The sequence below is a fragment of the Rhinoraja longicauda genome, chromosome 8 (assembly GCF_053455715.1).
Source record: "Rhinoraja longicauda isolate Sanriku21f chromosome 8, sRhiLon1.1, whole genome shotgun sequence".
Taxonomy (NCBI): domain Eukaryota; kingdom Metazoa; phylum Chordata; class Chondrichthyes; order Rajiformes; family Arhynchobatidae; genus Rhinoraja; species Rhinoraja longicauda.
In genome coordinates this window covers 37,682,377-37,699,817 of record NC_135960.1, presented here as the reverse complement: position 1 = coordinate 37,699,817, position 17,441 = coordinate 37,682,377, and the positions used below count along the sequence as shown (strand labels likewise).

General features: G+C 45.0%; 1 protein-coding gene across 2 annotated transcripts in view; it reads right to left on the bottom strand.

Annotated features, from left to right (window-relative positions):
* LOC144595863 (neuropilin-2-like) overlaps positions 1-17,441 on the bottom strand; it is a 97,024-nt gene that overhangs the window by 42,910 nt on the left and 36,673 nt on the right. For both annotated transcript variants that reach the window (XM_078403669.1, XM_078403668.1), the window contains 4 exons: positions 17,277-17,432; positions 16,724-16,893; positions 12,061-12,216; positions 350-494 (listed from right to left, as the gene is read on the bottom strand). In XM_078403669.1, the coding sequence (XP_078259795.1) occupies positions 350-494; positions 12,061-12,216; positions 16,724-16,893; positions 17,277-17,432 (627 nt within the window). The remainder of the gene's footprint in view (positions 1-349; positions 495-12,060; positions 12,217-16,723; positions 16,894-17,276; positions 17,433-17,441) is intronic.

Below are 17,441 nucleotides of genomic sequence, written 5' to 3'. Positions count from 1 at the left end.
TGTAATCCTTTCTAGGATATTGACAAAGTCAGGACGGAAAATCCTGAAAGCAAAGGAAAACCCCAGTCCATTCAAAAGTCTCCACATCATTTTGTGACATATTTGCTTTGATTTAACTCAGAAAGAAAATCTGGAATTCATGATCTCTGAACATTGCAAAATGATTTACAGCAAGGAAATACCTTTGAAGTTTAATGCTATGATATCTGCCTGAATGATGTTGACACTATGGGATAAGTACTAGAGAGAACATCAGTGAGAACACGAACTAAAGCCATTAGCTCTCCCCAGCTGAAAGGTCACTGGGGGGACACTGGGGGCAGCGAAGGGTCCGGGTGAGCCGACCTACTTGTCATCTGGCAGCCGTAGACTTCGAAACGCATGGAAATGCCCTTTGTCCAGACCTGAGGCCTAATACGAACAAAGCGAGTGACCACAGGTGGGGTCAGCGTGTTCATCACCACCTCGTTACCATCCGTGTTGGCCGCAAATAACTGAGGGGGAAAAGGTATGCATTAGTGCACTCACAGACACATGGTCCCCTTTTCCTTAGCTGGTTCTAAATCATGGGAGTTATGCAGCACACAAACAGATCCTTCTGCCCAGTGAGTCCATGCTGACCCATTAAATAAATCCCCTTTTACTCTCCCCCCGTTCTCATCCATTTGCCTTTCCCCACCCCCCCCCCATTTCTATCACTCACTTACTCACGAGGAACAAATATTATCAAACAGCCACACCACCCTGGCAGTGCTCTCATCTCACTTCCAGTTCCACCATTGGGAAGAAAGTACAAGAACTTTGAGAACTGTTACCGCCAGGTTCAAGAACAGCTTCTTCCCCTCATCCATCAGGCTCATGAGCCACCCTGCAAACCCTAACCACAACCCTACCTCAGCACCAAAGTATGGCACAGTGGTAGAGTTGCTACCTTACAGTGCCAGAGACCCAGGTCTGATCCTGACCAAAGTGCTGTCTGTATGGAGTTTGTATCTTCTCCCTGTGACTGCATGGGTTTTCTCTGGGGGCTCACCACACACTCCCCGCACTCCAAAGACGTGCAGGTTTGTAGGTTAATTGGCTTCTGTAAATTGTCCCTAGTGTGTAGGATCAAATTCGTGCATGGGTGATCATTAGTCGGTGGGGACTCAGTGGGCCAAAGGGCCTGTTTCCACGCTGTATCTCTAAAACTAGAACTAAAACTACCACGGACATTACACTACTAAGGTTACACTATGACAGACATTCCCAAGGGAATACTGTAGGGTGCATTTAAACAAGCGCCTGTAACCCCTCAGGCCCAGTTTGCCCTTTACTAAAAATGTGGCACCAGGACCTGGGAGTGGTGGTGTCTCATGCACAAAGCATCAGCAAATGTGATGGCTAGCATTTTGTCATGATGGTAATAGTAAGACAGCATTGACCCATAGTGATGGAGTTAGAACAGCATGCTCCAGAGTACACACACAAGCAGTTAGAAGCAGAGATCTGGAAGATGTGTTTCTAAGTAACATTAGAATTGATGAGTTCAGCTTAGTTTAAAGATACAGTGCGAACAGGCCCATTGGCCCACCTAGTCCGTGCCGACCAGCGATCCCCACACACTAACGCTATCCTACATACTAGGGACAATTTCACAATTTTACCAAAGCCTATTAACCAACAAATCTGTACGGCTTTGGAGTATGGGAGGAAACCAGAGATCCCGGAGAAAACCCACGCTGGTCATGGGGAGAATGTACAAACTCCACACAGACAGCACCCGTGGTCAGGATCGAACCCAGTTCTCTGGCGCTGTAAGGCAGCAACTCTACCGCTGCACCATTGTGCTTCCCGTTAGTTGGTGGCCGTTAGAAGTTTGGTGGGGATGTGCGGGCCTGGGACAGAATATTAGGAAAGGTGCATGATTGGTGGGAGTAGGATGGTTTATAGATTGGTGAGTTCAGGAAATGTAATTTTCTGATTATGTTTGACAATGTTTGTCTTCCTGATGTCTCCTTGTTGGGGGCCCCAATCCCTTGGAGAAGGAGGTTTCCTAATCATTGAGGCCTTCCTGATTGTGGGATCCATTGCATGGAGGATTTGTCTTGATTGTGGTATGGGGGGTCCAGTGGTGGTTGAAGAACCAACAGTAATTGAGCTGTGCAGGTGGTGGTTCGGATGGGGGAGGTGGAGGATGGGTGGTTCGAATATTTAATGGAGGGGGTGTCAAAGGTTCTGCTGGTGAGTTAAGAGAATTGGAGATTGGATGTGAGATAGCTTTTTGAGTCTGGAAGACAGTCCTTTCCTTCTCCCTACACTATCCCACAAGTAGAAGAGACAAACTTCCAACAGTGTCATTGGATATCTGCAAATCAAGAGAAGATTAGGGATGCAGAGTTTAGGTAGATCTTTGGGAATGGCAGAGCCAGCTCAAGGAGCATGCACCCTACTGCTGCCCCTGTCTCTTATGTTGCATTCTCAGTTTCCCTTCACCACCATGTGAAGGAGAGGTTCCCAGTTCATGAGAGGTTGTCACTGTTCATTTTATTGGGTGCACACAACCAATTGAGTGACCGCAAAGGGTGACAGATGAATCAGGATGGCACAGGTTGGATCAGCTTGTTTAAGTGGGGTGGAAATGGGACCGTCCAGGAGAGAGTTGCAATCTTAACTACCCACTCATTTGCAACCCCATTCATCCCCTGCTAACTCACCCCCAACCAATAACTGAGCGGTCACAGGCTGGAATGAGAAGGGTAAATTGAAAGTCCATCGCTTAATCTACAAAGACACCTATACAAGTATGATTTCCCAGCTAAGAGTCAGACATAGAAACATAGAAACATAGAAAGTAGGTGCAGGAGGTCATTTGGCCCTTCGAGTCAGCACCGCCATTCATTGTGATCATGGCTGATCATGCACAATCAGTAACCTGTGCCTGCCTTATCCCCATATCCCTTGATTCCACTAGCCCCTGGAGCTCTAACTCTCTTTTAAATTAATCCAGTGAATTGGCTACCACTGCCTTCTGTGGCAGAGAATTCCACAAATTCACAACTCTCTGGGTGAAAAAGTTTCTTCTCACCTCAGTTTTAAATGGCCTCCCCTTTATTCTTAGACTGTGGCACCTGGTATGGACTCCCCCAACATTGGGAACATTTTGCCTGCTTGTCCAGTCCTTTTATAATTTTATACATCTCTATAAGATCCCCTTTCATCCTTCTAAACTCCAGTGAATACAAGCCCAGTCTTTCCAATCTTTCCTCATATGACAGTCCTGCCATCCCGGGGATTAACTTTATGAACCTACGCTGCACTGCCTCAATAGCAAGGATGTTCTTCCTCACATTAGGAGATCAAAACTGCACACAATATTCCAGAAGTGGTCTCACCAGACTGCAGAAGGACCTCTTTACTCCAATACTCAAATCCACTTGTTATGAAGGCCAACATGCCATTTGCTTTCTTCACTGCGTGCTCACACTTACTTTCAGTGACTGGTGTACAAGGACACCCAGGTCTCGTTGCATTTCCCCTTTACCGATTCTGACACCATTGAGATAATAATCTGCCTGCCATACCCTGCAACTTCCTAACATCCTCTTCACAGCTCACACTGCCACCCAGCTTTGTGTCATATGCAAACCTGCTAGTGTTACTTCTAATTCCATCATCCAAATCATTAATATATATTGTAAATAGTTGCGGCCCCAACACTGAGCCTTGTGGCACTTCCACTCGCCACTGCCTGCCATTCTGAAAAGGACCCGTTTATTCCTACTCCTTGCTTCCTGTCTGCCAACCAATTCTCTATCCATGTCAATACCCTACCCCCAATACCATGTGCTCTAATTTAGCCCACAAATCTGTGTGGGACCTTATCAAAGGCTTTCTGAAAGTCTAGATACACTACATCCACTGGCTTTCCCTCATCCATTTTACTTGTCACATCCTCAAAAAATTCCAGATTAGTCAAGTAGGATTTCCCTTTCATAAATCCATGTTGACTTGGACCAATCCTTTTACTGCTGTCCAAATGCGTCGTTATTACCTCTTTAATAATTGACTCCAGCATCTTCCCCACCACCGATGTCAGGCTAACTGGTGTGTAATTCCCCGTTGTCTCTCTCGTTTCTTTCTTAAAAAGTGGGACAACATTAGCTACCCTCCAATCCACAGGAACTAATCCTCAATCTATTGAACATTGGAAAATGATCACCAATGCATCCACGATTTCTAGACCCACCTCCTTGAGTACCCTAGGATGTAGACCATCAGGCCCTGGGGATTTATCAGCCTTCAGTCCCATCAGTCCACCCAATACTATTTCTCGCCTCATGCTAATTTCTTTCAGTTCCTTTGTCTCCCTAGATCCTCTGTCCTCTAGTACATCTGGAAGATTGTTTGTGTCTTCCTTAGTGAAGACAGATCTGAAGTACCTTTTCAACTCTTCTGCCACTTCTTTGTTACCCATAATAATTTCACCTTTGCTGCCTTCAAGGGACCCACATATGTCTCTACTAATCTTTTTTTCTTAACATACCTAAAGAAGCTTTTACTATCTTTCTTTATATTCTTGGCCAGCTTACCCTCTTACTTCATCTTTTCACCCCGTATTGCCCTTTTTGTTACCTTCTGTTGACCTTTGAATGTTTCCCAATCCACTGGCTTCCTGCTACTCTTTGCTATCTTATTCATCTTTTCGTTTAGTTTTATTCCATCTCTAACTTCCCTTGTCAGCCACGGTTGCCCCTTACTCCCCTTAGAATCTTTCTTCCTCTTTGAAATGAAATGATCCTGCATCTGGATTATGCCCAGAAATCCCTGCCATTGCTGTTCCACCGTCATTCCTGCTAGGATCCTTTTCCAATCGACCTTGGCCAGCTCCCCTCTCATGCCTTCATAGTCCCCTTTGTTCAACTGCAACACTGACACTTCTGATTTACCTTCTCCCTGTGAAATTGCAGATTAAAACTAATCATATTATGGTCACTACCTCCAAACGGTTCCTTTACCTTGAGTTCCCATATTAAATCTGGTTCATTGGACAACACTAAATGCAGAATTGCCTTCTCTCTGGTATGCTCCAGTACAAGCCGCTCTAAGTATCCATCTCGGAGGCACTCTACAAACTCCCTTTCTTGGGGTCCAGAACCAACCTGATTTTCCCAGTCTGCCTGCATATTGAAATCCCCCATAATCACAGAGGCATTACCTTTGTTACATGCCAGTATTAACTCCTGCTGCAACTTACACCCTATATCCGGGCTACTGTAGACGACAAATGACTTTCTAAACGTACAGCACCCGTTTTGTTTTGGCTGCCGCCGATAACGTTTATGGGGAAGAGTGAAAACATTACAGCTCGTGGTCCCAGTAATAAAACTAATCTCTTCTTTTAGGGAGCAGTTAATTCAGGTTTGGTTCTAGCAGGCTGTGTGAATATAAATGGACCAATTATGCATTTGAATGCTGCTGGAACTGATGAATTTAACTTACAATTCTAACCTTTCCAGCACAGTACCTCTGGGGATGAAAGGAATTCAAGGAAATCTAGTGGAACATTAGTCTTATTCAAACGAGCAGGGCTGAGGTTAGCCAGCAGTGAGATTTACTGACTTTTCCTTTTGTTTAAATTAGAATGTGGTGCTGAGGAATTTTCCATGAGAATTTCTAGCCCAGCCCCCACTGTACACGCTCTTTCTGGAAAGGGTAATCTACCTCTGGTTTCATTCACGTCCTTGACAATTATTTTAACCTTTCTGAAACCTGGGATGCATTGAACCTTTGCTCTGTATGTTGAGTGATTGGTTTCTGGTTTTACGCTGGTCTTAGCATTAGATGTATCGCAGAGCTAGAGTGACATGCAATTGGATACTCTTCTTCTCTCTCCCAGGCGGTTCCTTGGGATCAAGAACAACTTGCATCAGCTCCAATTCTGCAGCCACTGAGGTAGCTGAAATGGTTACTGTGAAACCACAGACTCATTGGTGATACTGCACTTAGAGTATCGCGCACAGTTCTGGTCGCCAGGCTGTATGAAGGCTGTCACTAAGCTGAAAAGGGTGTAGAAAAGATTCACAAGGATGCTACTGAGATGGGATGGCTTCATTTATAAGGACACCCTTACTTTGATTAGTAAAGGTGTCAATGGATTATGGGGAGAAGGCAGAAGAATGGTGTTGAGAACAGAGATCAGCCATGATTGCATGGCAGAGTAGACCTGATGGGCCGAATGACCTATTTCTGCTCCAAGAACTTATGAATTTACAAGAGTGTTTTGGCCGTGATTTTTCCCCCTGGAGTGTAGGAAGCTAAGGGGTGATCTTATCGAGGTAGATAAAATAATGAAGGGCATAGATAATGTCACAATCTTTTTCCCAGGGCAGGGAATTCTAAAAGTAGCAGACATAGATTTAAGTTAAGAGGGGATTCATTTAAAGGGGACCTGAGGGTGGTGGTTATGTGGAACGAGCTTCAGGGGAAGTGGTAGAGGCACTTACAATAACATTTAAAAGATACTAAGACAGGTACACAGATAGGAAAGGTCCAGAGAGATATGGTCCAAATGGGACTAGATCAGATAGACATCTTGGTCAGCATGGATGAGTTGGACTTAAGGGTCTGTTTCAGAAATGTACAGCTCCATGACTCTGCAACAGATGCATAGGAGATGGCTGATGGGTAGTTTTTGAGATGGGATGCTCTTTATTCCACTCGTACTGGGTTCTGTGTTCTCCTAGTGAATGGACTCAATATCCTCACTGCAATTTCCAATGATCCTTCTCTGCTTTATGAGCCAAGGATTCTCCTGTCACTGACTGCCGTTAAAATGATGCAATTGTACCCGCCTCTACCACTTCGTCTGCATCTTGTTTCTCATGGAAACAAATATTTAAATGCACTCAGGAGGCGGTGGGGGACTTAGGCAGCCCTCCCGAGATAACAAGGAAACTTAGGAAGTCTCGCCATCAGTACCACAGTTTAAAGGGGTGATCTCACTATTGTGGCGCAGCGGTAGAGTTACTGCCTTACAGGCCCAAAGACCCGAGTTCGATCCTGACTAGGGGTGCTTGTCTGTACGGAGATTGTACGTTCTCACCGTGAACTGCTTGGGTTTACTCCGAGATCTTCGGTTTCCCCCCACACTCCAAACACATACAGGTTTGTAGGTTAAATGGTTTGGTATAAATATAAAAATTGTCCCTAGTGTAGGATAGTGTTAATGTGTGGGGATTGCTGGTCAGTGCAGACTTGGTGGGCCGAAGGGCCTGTTTATGTGTTGTAACTCTGAACTAAACTGAATTAAACATGACCTCACCTTCCTGATCCCCTTTCAAAGGGCTGAATTCAGCTTCCATAATTCCAAACCTAAGAGTTGAAGACATCACATGGATCCTCAAATGGATGGGGTGCTCATCATTCATGCCCCTACTTGGTGACAATCTCATCAAACATTCCCTCAGTAGAGGAGTTGGTCTTTCCATCTGAACTCCAATTTATTGAATTAAACGTTGCTATATTTTATAAACTGAGGTAAACGGGATGGGAATGGGGTTACTATCTTGTTTGGATTCCTGACATATATTTAGTCACCTCCCACCAACATCCCTCCCTCTGACTTTACATTTCACTCCTCTCCTTATCTGATACGCTTTTGTCCCCTTCTCTTCTCTAGCCTATGTCATGTAAACCCCCCGCCCTCTACCTGTATCCACCTATCACTTGCCAGGCTTTGTCCTAACCCAACCTCTTTTCCAGTTTCCTACCCACTACTAAAATCAGTCTGAAGAAGGGTCATGATCTGCAACATTGCCTGTGCATTCCCACCACAGTTGCTGCCTGACTGGCTGAGTTACTCCAGCGCTTTGTATTTTGCTGTACATTTTTTCACTTGTTTTCAACTGAAGATTAAGCAATGACAGTGATATTTTACATGGAGCATTCCCAGAACACTTCAGTGGATCATGCTCTTGTCTAGTCTAAATATAAAGCACATAATTAATTCAGCTCCATGGGAGAGGAGATGTGATTTCCCCCCCGAGACCTATTTTTCACAACCACCTGCTACAGTAAAGGTGTGTCAATGAAAATTGTGTCATGAATGAAATCTTGCTGCCTTGTGTACAGATGTCCCTAGTTACCCAAGGTATTTTGCAACATGTGTGCCAGAAAGCTTTGGCAGTTAGCCTGATCCTGCCTTTAGGGTCTTGTTTGGGTCATGTTTCAATGGACTGTGCTCTGATTCCTCAGCTACCCCAGCTCTACCCTCACTAACTCAGAAAACTCAATCCAATTTAGTTCAAATTATTTTCTTCTATGTTTTAATTCCAAAGCATGTTACAGTGGCCAGTTACAAGGTGGTGCGGCGGTAGAGTTGCTGCCTAACAGCGCCAGAGACCAGGTTTGATCCTGATTACAGGTGTTGTCTGTACAGAGTTTGTACATTCTCCCTGTGACCTGCGTGGGTGTTCTCCTGGTGCTCTGGTTTCCTCCCACACTCCAAAAACGTACAGGTTTGTAGGTTAATTGGTTTCGGTAAAATTGTAAATTGTCCCTAGTGTATGTAGGATAGTGTTAGTGTGCAGGGATCGCTGGTCAGCCCCGGACCCAGTGGGCCAAAAGACCTGTTTCTGCGAAGTATCTCTAAACTAAAAACTAAAAACCTAAACTACAGTCAGGGTTGCCGTCTACTGTACATATCATAGCCTCTTAAAATTAGAATTGAGATATATTAGCAATTTTGAAAGAATTGACACCAAACCAATATTGCAACAGAAAATTGAGGGAAACACTTACAATATATATACTTACTGCTATCAATTCTTTCATTGCTAACTAACGTCCAGTAAGTTTTTTTAAGGATGGCAGTAATGTTGGGAACTGTTGCAGACATTTTGAAATAGATAGATATTATCAGTGAGCTACCTTAGAATTTAAAATAATTTGTAGCACGTAGATGAAAGCAAACAAAGAGTCAGGAGAAATAACAGATTATTGTCTGTAACACTGTTCTGTCAACCTTCAATCCACCTTAGCCCCTCTCAATACCTACAGGCATTCTGGGTCCCTTTAGGTTTCAGAGCGCAAGGGAAAGCTTTAACTCAGGAGCAGTAAGGATGGGAAGGAATCCCAAAGGGTTCCCAGTGCAAAAATCCACTGAAAGCTGATTACACTTCAAATTTATCTGCCTCCCCAGAGCATGGAGTCTCTTGGGTATTAATCGCCACGATGTTCCCACAAGCAAAAGCCCCGAAGGAAAAAAAAAATCCAGAAGAGCTTTTGGCTAATTCTGCTCATCATTTCTTTGAATCCTTTTATTTATGACGATTGAAGATTGAGGTAGTTTGATGAACAAAGAAAGGTGGGGAGACACATGTAGATCCTTTGGAGGGGTGGCAGGTGGGTGGGGCGGAAAGTAAAATGGGGGATGTGGAGTAGGGATGGGTGAGTGATACCAGGTAGAGGGGTGGAGAAAGGGAATGGGTGATGGGGGCAGGGAGTGTGTGCAGGGTGAGGGGGAGCTGGGTGTATGAGATGGGGATGAGGTTACCTAAAATTGATAAATTCAATGTACATGCCTTTGGTTTGTAAGCTACCCAAACGGAATATAAGATGCTGTTCTTCCAGTTTGTGTGTGGCCTCATTTTTTAATGGCGGAGGCCAAGGATAGACAGGCCAATATGGCAATGGGAAGGGGAGCTCAGCTGCTCCCTATCCACCTCTCCCTATTTTGGTTCCAGGGTCCCCATTTTTCTTCGTTCATTCCAATCTACCCACTATCCCTCCCTTTGGTTCTACATTTCTTATCATATTCCACAATTTGCACCTGTACTTATCATCTCCAGTCATATCATCTCCACTTATCACCTCCAACCTTCGTTACTATCTCCACCTTTCTCTCCCCCACTTGGCTCATTTGCCAATCGACTGTTCCACCCAGATCAATCTATCGTTTGTGTAAGAAGGCACTGCAGATGCTGGTTTACACCAAAGATAGACACAAAATGGTGGAGTAATTCAGCGGGTCAGGCAGCATCTCTGGAGAGGAGGAATGGGTGACATTTCGGGTCAAGACCATTTGTCAGACCTTTCTCGACCCGAAATGTCACCTATTCCTTTTCTCCAGAGATGTTGCCTGACCCGCTGAGTTACTCCAGCAGTTATATAATATATATAATATAAGAAAATAACTGCAGATGCTGGTACAAATCGAAGGTATTTATTCACAAAATGCTGGAGTCACTCAGCAGGTCAGGCAGCATCTCAGGTAAGAAGGAATGGGTGACGTTTCGGGTCGAGACCCTTCTTCAGACTGATGTCAGGGGGGCGGGACAAAGGAAGGATATAGGTGGAGACAGGAAGACAGTGGGAGATCTGGGAAGGGGGAGGGGAAGAGAGGGACAGAGGAACTATCTAAAGTTGGAGAAGTCAATGTTCATACCACTGGGCTGCAAGCTGCCCAGGCGAAATATGAGGTGCTGTTCCTCCAATTTCCGGTGGGCCTCACTATGGCACTGGAGGAGGCCCATGACAGAAAGGTCAAACTGGGAGTGGGAGGGGGTGTTGAAGTGCTCAGCCACTGGGAGATCAAGTCGGTCCAGCAGTTTGTGCCTATCTCTATCTATCATTCACCAGTTTTGCCCCACCCTTTCCCCTCACCTCTTTCTACCAACCATTCCGCCAGGCTGATGAAGGGTTGAGACCTGAAATGTCGTCCGTTCACTTCCCTCCACAGATGCTACCAGACGCACTGAGTTCCTCCAGCAATCTGGTTTTTGCTGAGATATTAAACTGAATTATGCGCATAAGCAGAAAGGGCATTTTTTTTCCTTCTCTCACTGTTTTGGCCTTGTTCTTTCCTGTCAATCAGATACACTGTGCGGGACTGATTGTGGAACATTACGTTGATTTTGACAGAGAATAGCTACAAGGCGGCCCCCCTTGTGTGAAGTGATTGCTCCCTGGTGCACTGCTACAGACAGAGATCACCAGATCATTATCACAGTGCTGCTTTACAGGAGCTTGCCACACATAATTTGGACATCTCATCTCCTGCACCACCACAAGAACGATTCCTCTACAAGAATCTCACCAATTTGACACGTTGTATATAGAAACTCAGGATTTATTTTCCCTTTTACCTCTCATCGGTTATTTGCTGTTTTGTTCCTCCAAGGTCTCAAATGTCACCGGGTTCTGTTGACAACTGCACATTAACAATGAGGTGGGCTTCCCATGGGGCCCAAAGCAACTGCAGCTCTAAGTAATATTCCAGCTGCCACCATTTGATCAGGGACATTACTGCAGAGTGCCTCTCCCTGCTCCCTCGACCTCTGCCCTCTCACCCCATCCCATGACTCGGCAAACTACAGGTCGACACCTACCCCTCAATACTCTTGCACGCAGCAGAATTAACGGCAGGATTAACACTTTAATTGGGAATGTGAGAGAAACAGCAGGTGAAGTTCTACATTTCACATTCCTCAAACTATTTACCGAGCTATATTTCTCAAAGAAATCCTTGTTGTCTAGACGAAAGATCAGCGGCACAAGTTTATAATTCCTGCTGTGTTTTGATGCGTCATATTATCTGGGATCCTTCAGATCCAAGGAAAATTCTCATCCTTGTAAGGTGACTGAAAAGCAAACAACTCAAAGGGAATGTAAACAAACTTCTCACATCTCATTCCTTATTCCCACTTAAGTTGAAAAGAATGATTTTTGTTTCGGTGACTGTAGGGATTGATTTATTGTTACTGAGCTGAGAAAGTGGACTAACATCAGCAGATTAAAGTCCATGATTAACTGTTGTTTAGTTTTAAATTAGAGATACAGCAAGGAAACAGGCCCTGTGGCTCACCGAGTCCACACTGTTCATCGATCACCTGTTCACTACTATATTATCCAACTCCATTATCCTGTAATGTTCTATGTACTATGTTCCATTTCCTTCTTGCCATGCACCACTACTGAAAAACAAAATGCAGGGCAGAACAGGTTGGAACAGGACACCAACCACCCTTTCCAACTGATCCACACGTTCAGTTCAGACGTTGTTGCACTCCTCGGCCTCACCTTGTGGTTCTTCCCTTGTCGGTAGGTCATCCAGTCCTCACCGTTGGAGCTCACATCCAGTTTGTAGCTGCTGACATAGTAAGTCTTGGACGTATCCACAGAGATCGCCCCCTGGGTGGCAATGCCAGTCAGGATCTTTAGAATCCCCAGGTCCACCTACGTGAAGAACGGAATCAAACACCAACACTGTAAACAAAAGAAAAACACATTCTTCTAAACTCCCTAAACTCTTCTAAACTGTTCGTAGAAAACAGTGAAGTCAATTATTAGCAAACTCGCTCGAAGAAACACTTGAGCAAACCTGGATCTGAGACTGTACCAAAGTTGAAACAATTCATCAACAGTAACTCGCAAATAATTTTGTCCTAAAATGTTGGTGGGCGGTGACGGGGGAAGGGGGAGGGGGCTGTGAAGTGGAATTATTAAACCACACATCTCACTGGAAAGCCTAGTGGTGAAGCTAATAGAACTGTTGGCTCACATCAACCCCAATTAACCGGGTTCAATGCAGACCTCCACTGCTATCTGTGATGGCTTTGCACGCTCTTTCTATGTGATAATGTGTGTTTCCACCGGGTGCTCCAGTTTCCTCCCACATCCCAAAGATGAGCGGGTTGGTAGGCTAATTATCCATTAGTGTATAAACGAGTATTAGAGTCGGTGAGAATGTGGGGAGAATATAATGGGATTTGTATAGATGTGTGGCTGATAGTAGGCACAGTCTCAATGGGATGAAGGCCCTGTTTCTACATTCCATCTCTCTCCATGATTCCTTGACTCATTCATAACATAGCCTCTCTCTCTGTGCTGCTGTTCACCCTCCACTAACCTAAGCATCGCACAGGAGTGTGTAACCGATGCAGGGTGCATGGCCTCTAGGAATCGGAGCCCTCCAGTACCACAAGCTCTCCACCAGGAGCTTTCTTCACCTCCTGCTCATGTCTGCTGACGGCTAATTGATAGAGTTTGGTTGCTACAACTAGCCGACAATTCCAGGGCTGGTCTGACTGTCAGGATGGTGAAAGTGGACCGGAGCCACCTGGTCCTATTCAATGAGCTGGATATATTGCTCTGCAGGAACTGTGGTCAAACAGCCTCTGCTGTTCACCGATGAATGAGATGAACACACACAAACGCAAGCCACTTGGTCCAATACATCCAGGATGCTACATATGCTCCACCCTAATCTCCTCACCATGTCTTTTATTCACTCGATTGACACATCGTTTTATTCTTTTTTCTCTCGTGCATGTATCCCAAATCTTTTCAAAAGTATTTTCCCTGGCTACACTACATTATGCAATGAATTTCCCATCCTATTGTACTCTGGATAAAGAAAAGACTTCTGCGTTGCTTATTGGAATTATAGGTATTAGTCATAATATATTTGTGGCTCGTAATCTCTGGACTCTCCTGCAATGGGAACATCATTTCGCTGTTTATCCTTTTGGAATCACTCATAAGCTTATGATCCTCCCTGATATCACCTCTCTTCTCGGTTATTCCCAACACTTAAAGTACCAAGTTCCATTACTGCATTATTAAATTCAACTCACAGCTTTAAAATTATGGGTCAAGAGATACAGATGTTGCTGGCAATTGCTCAGCATTCATTGCCCGTATCTAACTGCCCGTGAGAAGATGGTGGTGAGCTAACTACTTAAATCAATGCGGTGGGTATTGGTTCTGCTGGAGGTACTATCAGGGAGAGAGTTTCGGGATTTAGATGCAAAATTGTGGATGGGTTCCCAATCTTAGCGCTCACTGTCTTGGAATGGAAAGTCTGACGTGTTTAAAGTTGCATGCATCAGCTATCTCTGCCCTTCAAGGTGCTGGAGGTTGTGGGTTTGGCAGACTTCAAAGAAGTCTTGCCAAGTCGTGCATTGTCCAAAAATTAATCTGCAGTGCAGCTACAATGCAGTATGGAGTGGGGGAGCGATGTTGAAAGAGGTGAGGGAGCTGATGCTTGGAGTAATGGGGTGGGAGGGGGCTAATGAGGCGGGGTGCAGTAATAGGGAGAGGTGTTTGAGGTATTGTGTAGGGGTATGGAGAGGGCGAATGAGGAGATGGGGGGGGATGTTCGAGATAATGGAAAGGGGTGAGGTGATGGGCTGGGGTGTTTCAGGCAATGGGGAGTGGGAGGTCTGAGGGATGGGATGGGGTGATTGAGATAATGGGGAACAGAAGGGCCTTTGAGGATGTGGGGAGGGGTAGCACTAATTGAGGTGATGGAGTGGAGAAGATGGATGAGGTGAGGGGTGGAGGATGAGAGTGTGTGAGGTGATGGTTGGTGGTGCTTGAGGTAGCAAATGAAGAAATGTTATTGTATGGATTGATCGTGGATTCGGTGGGCTGAAGGGCCTGCTTCCATGCAGTATCTGAACTGAACTGAACTGAAAGTGGTGGGAGGTTGAGGTGATGGTGATGTCGGGGTGTAGTTAAGGCCCAAACATATCTCAAGGCCTTTGGGAAGCAGAGATTCCCTATCACCATACTACACACAATCAATTTTGTTGGTGATTTCTAGCCAGTTTCAGCTCCCTATGCACCACCTATGACTTTGGCAGAGGTAGTAATGTCTGGAAGACGCAATGATGAGACAACATTTCCATCTGGAAATATCGCTGGACGCACAACCACAGAACCTCCTGCCTCCAGCCCCAGCCACATGCCCATCTTTGGCCACCCAACATGTCCTCCCTCCCCAAGACCTGCCGTCCCCAACATGATTGGTGAAAAAACACTCTCTTCCGAACCTGAATGGTTATATTTTAACAGTCACTCAAACAGACATTTTTTTTCCATCTACTTTTCTAACCAATGAACAATGTTTTACAACTTTTTTAAAAAATCATAGAGATTGGCCGTTAACTGCACGGTGACCCAGTGGAGCCAGGAGCTGATAGGTGGGAATGGAGAGGGTAAGAGGCGGGTGTGTTCAGTCTACCTGATGCTGATTCACCCTGCCTGAGAATAGAGTAAGGACTTGAAGATCAATACAAGAGTCGATTCAGCCAAACAAGTCACTCAGTTTAAAAGCTGCAATGAATCTATTGCCAGTTTGCACAAAGCCCACAGTCTGGAACTCTTAAGTACTATTGGTTAATGGAAATGGATCAATGCTAATTTAAATGTTGTCTAATGGATGAAGCATCCCAGTGCTTTACTTAACAGTCAGACAGCTAGGATCTCATGGAGAGAAAGAGAGAGAGTGGGAGAGAGAAACAGAGAGACAGAGAGAAAACACGTGAGAGAAAAAAAAACAGAGACAGAAAGAGAACGTGGGAGGAAATCTGAATACCAGGGAGGGGTGGGGGGAACTCACCCGGTCACAGGGAGGATGTGCAATCTCCTCACAGACAGCACTGAATGTCGAGATTGAACTGGACCTGTGAGTCAGTGACTGCACCATTGTGCTGCCCAAATAAACACAATGGATAAACACACACACACGTGATAGAAGGTTTTGTTAAAAGTGTTGGTGTCCAGAGATTCATGTGCAACAATACCTCTGCATGGCCATTAGCACCAAATGGTTTGTGTTTGTACTGTGTATCCTTTTATAAACCCCAGCACTGGAAATGTCAGTATAGTCATTTATAGTCATTAAGTCATACAACATGGAAACAGGCTATTTGGCCCAACTCATCCATGCCAACCAAGATGCCTATCTACGCTCATCCCATTTGTCCACATTTGACCCATTACGTACTAAACCTTTCCTATCCATGCACTTGTCCAAACGTCTTTTATGTTGTTATATTATCTGCTTCAGCCACTTCCTCTGGCAGCTCTTTCCATATACCCACCGTCCAGTGAGTGAGGAGGTTGGGCCTCGGTTTCCCCTCTCATCACATGTTCTTGATTCCCCAACCCTGGGCCAAAGACCAGGTGAATCCACCCTATCCATACCAATTATTATTAAATAATTAAAGTAAGGAACTTGACTTAAGGGAGCACCTTTCATCACTGCAAGACATCCCATAGCACCTTCACAACCAACGATGCACAGCCATTCATGAGAGGTAGGTAACATCGCAAGTTGCTGCAAACCTTCACACTGATAGTATCAAGGGTTGCTGGGCAAGGAATAATGTTGGCTGGGAATCTAGACAAACTTTCTAGTTCCTCTTCGAATATTGTCACAGGGATCTTAATCAACATTTCAGAGGACAGATTTAAGTAATGTCTTCCCTGAAAAGACAGTCAATATCAGACGTGCTGAATTCTCTGGAGTGGATTATGAACATTCAGCCTTCTTACCATAACCCAAACAGTTCTCAAATTGGATGTGCGACTGTGATGTGAGTTTTTACACAGCAGAAGATACCTGCAGCCCCTTGGCAGCCAGCAGGTTCATTCCTGCAAGTCTCCCAAACATCTGTTCAAATGTATGGGCTGTGCATAAGTTGGGAAGACCTACTGTATATACTTAATATTGGCAAACACAATACGATTTTTCAATGTGTTGGGAGTTGGTTTGTAGTCTCAATTGCCTGTCCTTCACTGGGATCTATGACTGTTTCATTCAACCAGCTCAACAACCAACATGCTGAGCAGATCATTGGTCAAGGAACATTATCTTTCCCTACATTTAAGACTGTGTTGGGATTCTACTCTTCTAAACTAAACTAAACTAAATTCAGCTGGCTCCCTGACTTACCTGGATCCATTCCCTGGTGTTGTCGTCACTGGGTGTCCAACCGTTGATGTGGTGATTGAGTCGACCTTGGCTGGCGTCCCAGTTCCCCAAGGTATAGGAGGACGAAGCCGTGATCTGCATGTTGCTGATCTGACCAGACTCCATACCCAGCGGGCTATTACACTGGTAGGCTGCAAATACAATGAAACAACTGTAACCTTTGGCCCAGCATGTGGCTGAAGTTAAGCACTGTGGATTAATGAACATCCACAAAAGATGTCAGGAAACTATTTGGTAAACTACAGTCACATGAGATGGCTAGCGGTGCCTTAAAATGACATTATTTGCATATGTGTGGGGCAAAGCGGTTTCATAACAGTTGCCCCATTTGCACCTAAACACTAAACAGTAGCCATTTGACACTAAACTCCTTACAGAGTCAATAAGAAGACCCAAAAAACAAAGTGCATGTAAGGATGAGGCCTATGCTGTCGATCTTCTCCCTGGGCAGATTACTTTGTCAGCGCCCCCTACCGCACAGTTTAATCGTGTCAATGCCACATGCTCGACTCACAATCCTGAGTTTCTTTCGTGGTGATGTTGTACTCAGCCGAGAAGCCGTCTTTCGCCACAGCCATATCTGTGTGGAACGTCAGCGACATGATTCCAGTATCAGAGCGGATCACAGCTGGGATCTTTGAGCCACAATAGCGACCGATCAGAGGACTTACTGTGGGGG